The sequence below is a fragment of the Pocillopora damicornis genome, chromosome 2 (genome assembly GCF_964200805.1).
Source record: "Pocillopora damicornis chromosome 2, jaPocDami1.2, whole genome shotgun sequence".
Classification (NCBI taxonomy): domain Eukaryota; kingdom Metazoa; phylum Cnidaria; class Anthozoa; order Scleractinia; family Pocilloporidae; genus Pocillopora; species Pocillopora damicornis.
In genome coordinates this window covers 276,730-291,273 of record NC_142671.1, presented here as the reverse complement: position 1 = coordinate 291,273, position 14,544 = coordinate 276,730, and the positions used below count along the sequence as shown (strand labels likewise).

At 39.3% G+C, this 14,544-nt stretch overlaps 1 protein-coding gene across 2 annotated transcripts; it reads right to left on the bottom strand.

Moving 5' to 3' along the window:
• Window positions 1-452: 452 nt before the first annotated feature.
• Window positions 453-14,178, bottom strand: LOC113685031 (glutamyl aminopeptidase). Of its 2 annotated transcripts, XM_089194704.1 has the most exons (19): window positions 14,008-14,167; window positions 13,480-13,621; window positions 12,443-12,596; window positions 10,156-10,281; window positions 9,895-10,015; window positions 9,504-9,658; window positions 8,381-8,629; window positions 7,905-8,054; window positions 6,798-6,958; window positions 6,467-6,552; window positions 5,935-6,065; window positions 5,645-5,700; window positions 5,107-5,275; window positions 4,582-4,661; window positions 4,290-4,412; window positions 2,950-3,117; window positions 2,462-2,602; window positions 1,813-1,894; window positions 453-1,183 (listed from the first exon to the last, which is right to left on the bottom strand). In XM_089194704.1, exons 1-19 carry the CDS (start codon window positions 14,108-14,110, stop codon window positions 1,022-1,024), a joined length of 2,559 nt encoding a protein of 852 aa, XP_089050830.1. In that variant the 5' UTR covers window positions 14,111-14,167; the 3' UTR covers window positions 453-1,021. The 2 variants fall into 2 exon arrangements, with proteins under 2 accessions (XP_089050830.1, XP_089050826.1); XM_089194700.1 differs by having other exon boundaries at window positions 13,480-14,178.
• Window positions 14,179-14,544: the final 366 nt, after the last annotated feature.

Here is a 14,544-nt window from a genome sequence, read left to right as displayed (position 1 = left end):
AGATCTCTGAATTACTGGCAGATTAAGATGCTCGCTAAATGTTACATCGGTAGGTGACATTTCTGACATTATTTCGACGAAGCCTAAACAATACGTCGAGATAAGTAAACCACTTATACACAAAAACACAGTGGATAATCAAGAATTAACGAGTGCAATTAAATAAGAAGTCTAAAGAGACCCATGGATAAGTGGTTCAACTTATCGCTACAGATAAGAGAACCTACATCGCCCTTTATCTCTAGGATAGCGATGACACACTAAGCACTCATAAACATTGTTTTCACATTGCCCAGGAAGAAATCACAAGACAATACCACAAACGCCAAATCTACCCCGCTTTCCCTAAGGATATATCTAGATATGCACGCTGAAATTGCTAGAACTTTCAGACGAGGCGTGGATGTGAAAGTAAATACTTCGCAAGCGGATGGAAAGTAAAAACAACAAAATCTCGTTTTCGTTTTTTAATGAACTTTGTTTTAAGAATGAAAAGACGCATAGTTTTAGGTAAGAAAAATGTAAAAATGTTTGGTCAGTAATTGAAAGCATTACATACAGTCTCAGGCAACTCCCATTGTGGAATCATTTTTGTACAAGAGTTTGTTTCTTCGTTGAAAATTATTACCAAAAAAATACAGGGGAAGTTAATAGATATGAGCTTTGAATATTTGGGTGCAATTTCATTAAAAAAAAGGCACAGCTCTACGGCCGATTTTAAATGTCACTACTAGTTAGATATAAGGACTGGAATACTGAGTGTGTCTTCGGGTGTACTGGGAAAGCTCTATAACCCAAACTAGAGTTAAACTATATAATGCCTTGTCCCTGTTCTTTTACGTTTTCCAATCCAATGCAGTTACTGAAGTTTTTGTCACACCTATACTAAAGATACACCTCTATCACATTTAGTGTCGTCACTGTACATGTGGATCGACTGTTTTACTACATGAAATCGTTCCGCTGTCGTGCATATTCAACCGTGCTTTGGGAAATCGCGGCGACAGATCACGTAATGATACTACTTGCTGACGTTTTTTCTATTGAGAAAGTTTTTCAACCATTTATTCACTGCAGGTCCGTGGTCTTTCATCCATTTTATATTTCCTTCTATACTTTCCAGACTTTGACGAACAGCCCTCTCCCCAGATCCTTGGTTAACCTTCGCGAAAAACTGGCTAACCTATAAATACAAACATAAAATGGGTGAAATAACATGGCATTAAACTGTGGCGCGAGTTTAGTTTGAAATTAAACAGTTGATTTTAACCCAAACTTGTGCTATGTGTTCGCTCGAATTCAAATCAACTGCGTGGTTTCCAAAACCGTGAAACACTCGACTCGAAGCAAATTACAATTGAAGTCTGTAGTGGAGCCGAGTGGCCCCTAATAACGAGTCGGAGCTTATCTCGGTTTGTATAGCATGACTAAAGCGACTAAAAGTACTACCATCCCCCCCTGGATGGGATGCCAGCCCATCAAGGGCTTCTACCCAGAATTTCATCAGGCTTCACTATACTCCTAGGTGGAGAGAGAGAGAGAGAGAGAGGAACTGTGAGAATAAAGGGTTTTGCCCAACAACACGAGACAATCATTCGGCCAGGTCCCGAACCCTGAACACTCGCCCCGTAGTCTAGCGCACTTGCACACTGAACATTAGGCCACTACATCCCTTATAATTGCGAATTGGATGCAACGTGACTCTCTAAGGTTAAGAATATTACCAAAGGATCTTACAATCTTTATTCCATATAGTAGAATGAATGGACACATCTGATGGCAACTATCCATAGAAGTGGTAATGTTTCTCACCTGGGTTTTCATTTCCTCTGTGTTAAAGTGAGCGGTGTTCGACGTGATCAAACGACTAAAATCAAAAGAGCCGACCCCATATCTGCCGAGGGAGGTAAATGAAAGTGAAAGGTGAAACAATTTTATTAAGTAACCAAAGATACTGTGAGGGGAAAATTCAATAGAGAAAAATGAGCAATGATTAAAAAATCAAAGCGGAATCGACCTGAGCAGTTGTTTTTTGCTCTGAAACAATTTTGTTGGTATACAGATCGTACACAAATCGTGCTCAGTTATTACTAGAAAAAAAAAACTCGAGCTTGCTTTGAGATTTCACCAAAAAAGTTACTGTCAACTTTGTTGGTCTGGAATCTTGGCTTTCATTTGTGTGCCTGCGTGTGTGTACAAATACCTGGACCAGAAAACCACTGACACCCCTAAAACGTTATTTCCATCATCCCCCTCCCCCCAAAGTTTCTCGAGCGGAGAGACTTAAACTTACTCAGATTAGGAAACTATTTGTTTGAACGGTCTTCCGATTCTTGAAAAGAAAATCACATTTATTTCCATATGCCTAACTTCACCGTATCAATCAAAATGAGGTCTACGAGTAAGAAAATGGGTGTCTCAGTTGCTTTTTATACTCACAATTCAAACAATTACAGGTTACCTTTGGTACAATTCATGGTAATTATCCTGTACAAACTGCCACGCTAATAAACTCCCCTGAGGATTGCGGGCTATTGAATCTATGACAGACACGGAGTCCTGGGAACGAATCTTAGTTTCATCCAATGAATACTTCAACAATCTGAAATAAAGAAAAGTTTATTAGTTCATGAGATTCAACAGCTGCTTGCTGTAATTTCTTTAAAGTTGTCCTCATAATCATCACCGTCTTCACCATCGTCATCGCTAAACTCACATTTAAATAAAATTCTTTGATGGCTCCAGACCCTCACACAGATAGTTTTCCATCTCTTAAGCGCGCCTACTTACCAATAGCCGCCATAAAAAACAAACAAACAAACAACCAATCAAATAACAAAGACACGAAAAATGATGAAAACAAAAAACAAAGAAAAACACTCAAAATTAGGATATGGATTTTATTTGAAATTCTCTGAACACAAATCGAGGTATTTTTTCACCACTTACCTTTTTAAAATGACTTCGTTCTGACTAGTTGTGAGCGCGTACATCAACTTTTTCTTTTCCGATGGGACTGTTTCAGTCTGATATCTATAAAAAACTTTCGTCCACACAGAGTCATTTGCTACTCTTAATCCAATCGTGTATATGGCGTAACGAACATTCGGTGAAATCCTATAGTGAAAGTAAAGTAGAAAAGAAAGATGTTCAGGTCATTTGTAACGAGTGTGCATGTAAACTGAGTAGCCAGCGGTTTCGAGAAGGGTTGATCGTCGGAGCTGCGAAAACTGAAGAACGCTGAAGCCATGAGAGGTCTGGAACGTGAAAATATAGAGCTTATCTGTTGTTCTTGGCGGCTCCACCGCCTGAATTCTCATTGAGCGCCCAACAAACAGCCAGTTACGCTGGCTATAACTGGAGAAAAATTGAACCCGGGGCCTTCATGTTTGTTGGTGACAAGCCCCTTCACTAAGCTATTGGAAAGTGGACAGTTGGTCAACGATGTATACACGGTTACTGGTCATCTCGTACCCACGGTCGTTTCGTACCAGTCGTTTTGTACCCAGTCAGTTGAGTCGTTTCGTACCAGTCGTTTTGTACCCAGTCAGTTGAGTCGTTTCGTACCCAAACTAATAAAGTTAACAATTGGAGAAAAGATCTCACATCTACACGAGCTCTTACATTGCAAAAAGAGTCACAAGTATGAGCAATAGACTCTCTATTAAAAATATCACACTTGTCTTGCGCTGGGCAGTAATCAAGTTTTTTTTGTTAAGAAGGTCGCAAGTCTACACAAAATATATTTTTTGTTTATATGTTACTCGCTTGATTCTACGAACTTGTCGTAGACAACGATGATATCTGTTCACGCGCTGGCGACTGAGGTAATTGGAACAAGTGTATCGAGCGTTAGCCCTTCGTAAGAGCTCTGACGAAGGGCTAACGCTCGAAACGTCAGCTTTTTTACTCTTTGGCCAATTTACGTTTTCAACTCAGTTGTTAACACTAAATTACCTGCTATACTCCGCCACCGACGTATCACCACAGTTTCTTAAGAAACTTACCCCCTTTATTCATTTATCAATCGATCAGCGGTTTGGATGCGATTCTATTGCATTTGGGCACAAAACGATGAGGTACGGAACAATCGTGGGTACGGAACGACCGTATACCGTATATACGTATAACAATAAGTTGTATATACCATATACAACCTAGGTAACAATTTCATGGAATACGCTGCACGAGTTTTGCCAAAGGTAAGTAAAGCACATTACGTCTTTAAATTTAATGAACATATCATCCGGTTTGTTTTGTAATTTTATTCTATTACAAGAGATACTCACGGTTTGCCTTTATCAAGCCAGTCGTTGAAATACTTCTTAGCTTTGGCTGTGTAACGCTGTTTACTTTCCGAAAGAACATCTTCATAAATGGCAGCCATTTTCAACAGAGCAGGTCGAAGATATCTAAGATGAAAACGGTACCACAAAAAATTCTTTTCTACTCCCTTATTTTATTGAGCCATTTATTCTCGTGTTACTGTAAGCATGTTTATCATAGCTTTGCACGATTTCTGTAAATGGAGGAGAAAAACGGATTGAGGACAATACAGCAAATAAGTACAGCGTAACACACCTCCTCAAATGTGGATCATCGTCCTTTTCTTCCCAGCTCAATTCAGCAGCAATATCATGAAGCAGGTACGAGACATATTTCTAAAAAGTGACAGAACAATCCAATAATAAACGTCTGCTGACAAAGTGGAGACGTTATAGTTCTAAAAGTACAGCGCGGTTAGGGAACTGGAACTAACATCTAAATCTGATGATCAAGTCCTCTCCATTAAGTCAATCAGTGGATTTGTTCTTGGTTTTCCCGTGTCCAACTTCTCTTCTGCACTCAATAGATAGCCGACTGGTCTGCCCCCGCCAGCTGATTTTTAATCACGTCATTTGAAGTATTGGAATCACTGATTTTTGAGGTGTGGTAAGTCCAAGATCACTCTCCTATTAGCGTTTTGGTTACAAACTGTGTTTTCACTCATTAATTAGCATAGGTTTTGGAGATAACCCTTCAGAAATGATATTATTACTAAACATCAAAACTCACATATGATTGTTGTCTAAAAATACATAGTAAATATATAATTATTTCTATTACCTTATACGTGGGATAATAATCACTTGATCCTTTCAGAGAGTCGTAAGTGGAAAATTGTATGGCAAAGTAACCCATGTTATCAAGCGCCGACATCCACGGGACATATTCTTTTTCTTTTGTAAGGTACGAAGTGAGATTTAGGGCCACTTCATAATCCAACATGCCGCTCCTAGCAGTGAACATGAAAAAAAGGGGGAAAGTAGAACTTTCACACTCTGTGAAATCATTGCGTAACATCATGCTTCACTTTATATCCATATGGTCACGGCTGCATTAGCGGCAGATGCCGGTTTATTAAATATCCTTATAACTTTGCCGTTTCCTTCCCTTTACCCATCTATTTCCTAAATTTGTATTCTTGGCCTCAAAGTATTTATTCTTCACACAAGTGTCTTTGTGTTCTTGAAGTCAGCCATGGCTAGGTTACCATAGCAACTGATCTCCTCATTTCTGATTGAAAGACTGCTTTCTCTTCTCCTAACTTATCGACAATCACTTAAAAATACAAACCAAAAGCAATTAAAAAAGGGTTACTTACCGAGCAAGATTCAAAGCATCGTCTAACAGACCTGAGCGGTCCACGGTACTCAATTCCTGAGCAAAATACAATAGCAGTACCTCAATAAAGAACAACCGAAATAGGAACAGGAGTTAACTCACATCACTATGGAGGGACAGGTTCCTTCAAGGAAAAAACTGGGTTAGCCCCGACTTTGTGTTAAAACCTGTTCTTTTTTTTCGAAGGTAGCATTTTTCATTTCATTTTCCATCACCGTTTTTAATCAATCTCCCTCAAATTGAATAAATCTCGGAAGTAACGATTAGTACCTTGGCTTCAGTATGAAGATGACGAACTAGTTTGTCCCAGTTTTCTTTTTCATAATTCACACGGTAGAATCCAGTTTGTCCAGCATTCATTTTTATCCACGATTTATCACTCAAGTCTGGACTTAATTTAACTGCAAGAAAACAAACCGAAAACTAAAATATCAATTGGTAATGTGCATTGGTTGAAGATACATTCTACCTTTCCCATTTCACAGGAAAAGTATAACACTACTTTACAAGTTAAATTGAACAAGCCTCTATGTAAACATATTGTAGGTTCCCAGAAACTTGAACTAAATAAGGAGACTGGTAACTGAGTTTGGAGAGCATGCAGTAAAAGATATTTCATCAGTTTTGATATCAATAGTTAGGTTGCTGACTGTGATAAAAAGCCCTGTTTCCAGCGATGCAAACGGTCAAATGAGTTTCACGGTTCACTGTACTCTTATGACACCGCTCTCCACCCTGTAGTATACCACCTAATGGTAAATGAGCTAAGAGATTTGTGAATATCAGTCGACAGGTTGATTACCTTCTATCGTTCTCTTCTTCATCAAAACCGAACTCCTGTTTTTAGATTGCTGCGTTACGAAAGTTAATGGAACTACCCACATTGGTCTGTAAAAACAGAAGACAACTGGTCGTGAGGAAAAGAAACCATCCACAGCCTGAACTCGAGGGAAGAAAACGTAAGAAGGCGAGGAAACTTTTTATACCAAGGACGAGAGAAAACTTTCAATTAACTAAACTTAAATGCAAAGGCAACTCCAGGAATCTAACGCAGGCCCCGCCACTTCACCAACTGGGCCCCTCCTTACTTTGTTTGTGGCAGCAACCAAAACTTAACAAGTGGTCACACCTACCGACTGTCAGACGAAGAAGCTGTTAGCTGTTTATCGTTACTATGGACAAGAAAGTGTTGCTGTTCTATGTGCAGTATCTTGTTTTCTCTCTTGACGGAAATAACAGGGAAACCCATTTGACTTGTCCACGATGTCATCATTTCTGTGACGTTAATTTCACCCTGTCCAAAGAATTTCATATTTAATATCTACTACTTGTTAGCTTACTTTTCTCCTTTGTTACTTTTATTCGCAAGATTCCTGATGAAAAGAATGCAAATTCTTTACACTGGATTGGCAGCGAGCAAGGCCAAAAGTCTACGAAATGTATTGGTTTCTATCTGTAACACATGGAATGAATGTCCTCACGTTATCCTTAGTTCAATCCTTCAAAACATGTCTGAAAGCTCTTAATCAAAAGGTCTGGCTGTTTCCATATAATAATCGTTGCAATCCCCAGGATGCATGTTAAATTCAGTGACCAGAAGCGTAGAAACCAGCCTTAAAAAGAAACACTTATATCCCACATCATGAGCGTCGGGCTTGGGAGATTGGGAGACCACTCCCCGTGTATTTGACTTTCAAAAACATTATCTTATCTTATCTCATCCCTCTTAAAACTAACGTGTTTTTTATCGTATTTATCAGTGTCTCTACGATTTTGCGGTTGAAGTATTTTAAGCTTGCTAGTGATTTTGGAAATCAGTGTAACAGGGAAATCACATCTATTGAGAAAATCGGTGCTGCCTTGTCACCCGAGCTCTATAATCAACGCCAACAATACTCGCACCGAATTAACTGGTTAAAAACCACAAGTCGGTTAGTTGCCCCTCTAGCAGTTAAACGGTATTAATACTTTTTTTCATTAGAAGAGAAATTACCGACGATTCTATTCACTGCAATGATTAAGTAATGGGGGGGGGTCCTTTTCCTCTCAAATGCTGAGATATATATTGCACTAAGCAATGAGCTAAAATTCTCAGTTTCAGAACGAAAATTAATACATACAAAGTATGGCTATTTCCACGTATGGACGCAGGCTTCAACCTTACAATGCTTTCCTTTTCAATTAATAGAGATATAATATTAAGGAGTGACTGCAACAGTTCGTTCGAAAGATAAATTCACCTCACTGCTGATACTTTCCTGAGTAAGACTCTGCCAAAGATCATTCGTCTGTGCGTTGCTATAGCTGTATTTCTTCAGATATTTTTGTAATCCTTGGAAAAAAACTTCGCTTCCCAGAACATCTTCTAACATTCTGATTATGGCTGCGCCCTGAAAAACCAACAAGTTCCAAATAAAATGTTTGTACACGCTTAAGTAACTGCCCCTGATTTTCTTGTGACAGCTTAATGACGGAACAATCAACTGAAATGATTTATCACCGAGGAATTAGATCGATTCGTTTCACACACTGCTGAAAAACGAACTTTTAAACATCCAATTAAATTGATTCTCATTCCCTGAAAACAGGAGAGACCGTTTTAGTGATGCTGAATACGCGACAGCTACGCAAGCTTCTGTATGCAAGTTCTAGAGTTTCACCTATGTAATTACCGTAACAAGATTTTAATATCTCAATTTTAAAGCGTATGTCTTACCTTATCGTAAGAAATTGAATCAAAGAGAGCATTAATTTGCGCTGGGTCTTTCACTTCAGCCATTATTGGGTGAGAGTTACTGAGCTGGTCTTCACTCATTGCTCCCTGGAAGTTCTCATAAATGGATAGTTCCATCATTTTCCAGTCTGGTTGGGTATGGTTTACTCCCATAAATTCCATGAAACTGGCAAATCCTTCGTTAAGCCATAGGTCATTCCACCATTCCATAGTTACCAAATTACCAAACCACTGTAAGTTGAAAAAGAATGTGTTACATGTGTTAAAAACAGTAATCAGTATCTCCGTATGAGCTAAAAACAAACATATTAACCCCGTTCATATTTTAGGTATAAACAAACAACCGAACCAAGAAGACATCACATGCGATAAAGAAGTTTGATGAATAATGGTAATAGGACTGAGCGGAGTCCAATTCGGTCTGTAATCATAAGAACGATTAACAAAATCGGACGACCGCGAAGCTGGAGTCCGATTTGTTAATTACGAGTATGATTATAGACAGAATTGGACTCCACTCAGTCCTGTTTCCAATTAATCATAACTATTACAATTTTCGGAAAAATAAACACACCTAGAACTAGTATCTCCTATGGAGACAATGTCTAAAGTTAAAAATTTCTCCATTTTGGAAATTCCCCAGTTATTCTTAGGATAACTGATTGCTGCTATGGTCATTGTGATCAATTCTGTGTTTATTGGATTTGGCTGAATGGACTTAGTGTGACTGAAGGAGGTAAGTTTCTGAAGAAGCTGTGGTGCTGCGACGGTGAGAGAGTATAACAGGGTAATTTAGTATTATCAACGATTTGATAACGTAAATTGACTACCGTTCAGAATTTCAAAGCTCTTAACGGTGGCCAATTTTACGTTATCAACTCTTTGGTAATACTAAATTACCACAGAATGATTGGCTGCTTCAACTGCCGTATTACAGGTGACTGATTATAGCCAACTGTCCGAGTACACTGTACGATTACACTGTCCAATTCCAACTATAAAAAATAATCAGTGAAAAATAAAGTAGTTGGTGCACCAATCACATTTGAGGAAACTGTACTGGTTATGATTTATCTCAAAAGACATATTTTCCCAGTACACGAACCTGATGAGCCAGTTCGTGTGCAACAACCACAGCTACTCTTTCCTTGTTTGAGTCAGAAGATTTGTTCTTGTTATAAAGCAGAGACGTCAATCGATATGTGATCAAACCCCAGTTCTCCATGGCACCAGCGGCAAAGTCAGGAATAGCTACAAGATCTGTTGCGCAAGAAAAAACAACAATCTTTTCTCATTTAACATTTAAATACTTCAGTTAAAAATATAAAAAGCTTTTAGAGCGTAAGGGTAACGGCAGATTTTAGTACACTTCCTGAAGACTCGCTTTGCCTTTATTACAGGGTAGGAAAACCACAATCAAAATTATTACATACTCAATTCTAAAGCGGGTTATGTATGTCGCTATAATTGCAATAACTGCAATGAGTGGTAAATACCTTGCTTTGGAAGTGGATATTTCACCTTAAAAAGGTCTTCGTAGTACTCCAGAACCTTTACAGCAACTTCCAAAGCAAATTGACCTTGATCAATCTGCTCTGGTGGGGCCCACACACTGACCTAAATAAAACATGTTCATCAATAAGATACGCGTGTTCGAACAATCATGTAAGAGATTATTCATTCCTGTCTTAATGTGTTATATCTCACTTATTGTTGTGGACACGTCTGAAATAAACGTAGGCTGAGTTGTAACTTACAGTAACTCCTTTTGAAGTTTTGCTCGTGATGCTTTTAAAATCGCAAACGATAAACGCCACCAGATACGTACTCATCTTCACGCTTTGTTGAAAGTGATCCGTGCAAAGTTTGACCGTGTCATTGCACTGAAACAGACAGCAAAGTCAAATCTAAATATCACACCACAACTTCACATCAAAGACGTCACCCAAACCAAAGGAGGGAAGTTCGACTCACGAACCAAATGCTCCACGTTACCTGACGGGGCTTATCCCCAGGGAGGGGGGAGGCGGGAGGGTACTTCTGTGTATTCTTAATAGAGGCATGCCGCCTAGTTCTCTTAATCCTGACCCTTCTTCAAACAAAAAAATGCTATTTATGCTATTTACCATGCAGGTTTTCATTACTAGCCCTTAAAATCCAAACACGCTTTCAGATCTGGCTATCCAAAGTTGTGCGTCGTTTGCAAACCGTTGTGCCATGTTGTAGCGTTATTAGGACTAACATCAGCGTCGAAAAAAGGAATTAGTAGAATTCAACCAAAAATTAAGATCGAAGAGTATATTTTGGTAACTTTCCTTTCTTTTTCATTCACTTTGATTAGAACTCGAGAGGGGATAAGCTAATGGGCGCTCTCATGGTTGTTATATAGACCAAAACAGATCAAAACCCACACTGGTAAAGTAAGTGGTATATTCCCCCTTGATGTTAATTCCGGTGTCACAGCGGATTTGGACCCCCCCCCCGCGGATTTGGACCCTCGGTCCATATCTGCTAGCGGATTTGGACCCCCCCGGTCCAAATCCGCTAGCGGATATGGACCCCCCTTCGCAGATTTGGACCCCCCTACCAAACTTTCCTTTTAAGCATCCTTTGTATCATATTTGGTAACTAATTCTATTTGCAAGCTTTTTGTCGATGTTCTTTTCAATCGCAACACAACATTCCTCAATAAAGGTAAAAGAAAAAAACAGTCATTTCGTTCCAATTCTACCGCATTTATTTTAGCGAGTCGTACAGTAAACGTAAGAATCAGATGTGAACAAACTACTGCATTTGAACTATTGAAATTGTTACGATAAATCCTTGCTTCTTCTGATGCGAATCAACATTGATACGAAACGTCATAACAATAGTGGAGACTATTGCGTCCAGTCAGAAAAATAACTCAGTCTGATTTTCTAAAATAATAACAATAAACAGTTTCTGAACAAGAACGAAGAAACTACTCCTACTACAAGTCGTTCGTAAAGCCTATGATAAGTAAAAATGTTTCTATTCTGAACTATTGGAACTCTCAGCTTATTTTCAGATGCAAATCAACATTAATCAACATTAATGTCAACGTCTTAACAAAAATGGAGACTATTACATCGAACTCAATCTTATTTTCTAATTTTAATGATTATTAACTGTTGAGGGATCCAAAATAACACCTTAACAATTACGAAGACGTCAGAGTCTGGCGATCTGCAGACAATGCAGAGTCACTCGCCCTCCGGGGTAGTCTTAAATCATGTGAAACCATTCCTCGCACAACTCGCACAGAACCATGTCGTCCCAACACTCGGGCATTGAATAATGACAAAATAAATTAGTGTCACAAGTTTGTCTCCTATTGAATCTAGTGGTGTTCGACTATCGCGGAAAAGGTTCAAAAACGACCTCTCTCCAGACATCAAATTAACTCTTGTGCATTTTCCCTTGGTCAAAAGAAACATCCGACGGGATGCCAGTTCGTATGCATTAACGATACGCATGTTTTGAATGAAAAACATACTTTAGTACGCACTGGAACGTAAAGTATCATCCATTTTTACTAGAACGTTGAGGACGATGTTTTCACTCAGTTTTGTTGGGGGTCCAAATCCGCGGAGGGGGTCCATATCCGCTAGCGGATTTGGACCGGGGGGTCCGTATCTGCTAGCGGATTTGGACCGGGGGGTCCAAATCTAGGGGGGTCCAAATCCGCTGGGACACCGGCTTATATCGCATGGAAGGGCTAAGGGTATTTCGACAGAACCCCTCCTTTTCCACTGATTGTTACCCCTAACAGTTCTTACAGTATCCGTGTTCTTACAGTATTCGTGTCTAACAGTTCGTCGGGATCCACACTTCTGGGAGGAGAAACACACTGTGAGAGTACAGCGTCTTCTTAATTACTTAATAGCACTGCAACACAATAACTCAGACCAAACCAGACGTTATCTTACACAATTAGTCAGGGTCGATAACCTTACAGCACGCCACTAACTGGTGTCTTACGGCATAAAATATTTTAATGGTGAATCAAAGAGCTAAACTTACCCCTTCAGTGTGATCCAGCGGCATGTTTGCCAAGGCCACATGGCGTTTTTCTCGCGTCATGACAATGGTGAAATTTGCTTTCATGTTAGGTTCATCAAAACAAGGGAAGGCATTTCTTGCGTCGGTTGCTTCGAACTGAGTCGTGGCAAGATATCTAAATGCAGTAAAATAGATCAGTAATAGAAGGTTATTTTTCGTAGCTATCATTATCACCTTTTCGTTGTTTACCGTGTAGAATAAGAGCGTGGGAAACTTGGTGAAAACAGCTGTTCCTCATGACTCCGTAGACAGGATACATTCTCTTTGCTTTGGGAGGGATCTGTGATTCTCAAAACTGAGAGCATCAGAAACTAAGGGGCATTTCCATGTAATCACAGTTACTGCGACCAAGTAAACTTCTCATCAGTGACTGTGTCCGCATTTCGTTATTCAATCTCTTATTTACGAGGATAAGTAATTTTGCAGCCGAGGCAGATACAAAAGTGAATGTTAAGATCATTTGATTTATTGTGCCTGGTACGTTCCTATTTGTTTCCTGACGAAATATTTTTTTGCCAGAAAAGCAGATTTACATGAGGAAAAAAGTTATGTTTAGTGTTAAAACGAATCTCTGTACATATTTTTTTCACCAAATTTTGGCCTTGAGTCGTTTGGAGGGCAAACGCTTTAAAGCTCGAAACGACGTATTAGTCCGCCCCTCTCCGCTTGGAAAACGGCCTTAAACCGAACGAGATTTACACCTATCACGGAAACAATCATATCACACTCAGTACTGTGTCACCCGCACAGTTTGGGACTGACCAAATGTGCCCCAAGTTCTGAGACAAAAGATTGCGTGACAAACTATTTCATAAGTGGACACAGAAAAACATCCTGTATGCAAATTTCTTTACGGCATGGAGCCGAACTACATGCGTACTTTACCTGCCAAAAGGGCATTTCAAAACTGACTGAGTGCATGAACAAAAGACTGTTCCCGATTCAAAATTAAGATTAATTCTAAATGAATTGAGATAGAATTAGTAGATATTTCTCACCTTACTTCGCCCGATGAGGAATTATATGTGCTCAGGTAAAACCCAGACAGACCTCTATTCAACTCAGAGTGGAATTCGATGGACAGATAGTAATTCTTGCCTCGTTCAACTTTGCTGTTCAGTTTAATGTAGATCATTTCACCTGAAAGTCGAGAGATTTTCGAAATTCCCATAAGTTTTGAATTTTCCTTGTCATCCCCGTCTGGAACAAACGATACTTGAACATTAGAATAATAAAGTTTCTCTCCAGCGTGAAGTGTAATATTGTTAGCGGCTTCATTGCAGTACAGAGAAATATCAACTTTCCCAGAGAATTTAAAAGTTGTCAGATTAGGATGTAAATACAAATGATATTCTATCGGCAATAGATGTCTTGGCAGCCTCAATGAAATAGTGCTCTTCTGGCGATCAAGCGCCTTGTTGGTTGAACTCGACCGAACGTAAACAGCGAGAAGCACAATAACAAGAAGCAACACAAATGAAACAGCAACAATGATGGCTGCCCTTCTTGGGTTAAGTTTGGAGTACCGGAGTATTCCTTTCCTCTCAGGTTCGTCACCTTCCCTGGGCAAAAGTGAAACTGCAATGTCGTCTTTAAATTCGTCATCAAATTCTGAGGAGTAAAGGCCATCTTCCTGGTCTGCCATCTTGCATATCTGTGTAGCCGACATAATTAATGCAAGCAAGGATGGCAAGTTGTCCCCAGACTCAACTCCTACTGTTGAGTTTCTTCGAGGCCGGTCTACTTCCGGCGTGGCAAATATTTCATTTCAAAATCATTTCTACAGAGTAGCCAACACCCACAGCGTTAACTTCAAGTTCAGTGTCAATATTTCTTAATCAAAACAAACAAGATTTGTCGTTCTTCCATCCGGGCAGATATCGAGATGGGAGCAAATCGATTTTCGGGTAAGAGAATCTCATTCAACAGATTCGATTCAAAATATCATACACCATACGTACAAAAATATTTAACGTTACTATATCATCCACCATGCGTTCAAAAATATTTAACGGTAGATTTTTTTTGAACTAAATGAATTAACTCTGACTGTCAAAATGATG

Coding starts and splice junctions, on each gene's coding strand:
- LOC113685031 (XM_089194700.1), bottom strand. CDS start 14,150: ATGTCGGCTACACAGATATGCAAGATGGCAGACCAGGAAGATGGCCTT. Junction 6,066..6,466: donor GAAGAAGAGAACGATAGAAG/GTAATCAACCTG, acceptor GTTTTCTTGCAG/TTAAATTAAGTCCAGACTTG. Junction 5,276..5,644: donor GATGCTTTGAATCTTGCTCG/GTAAGTAACCCT, acceptor GTTCACTGCTAG/GAGCGGCATGTTGGATTATG.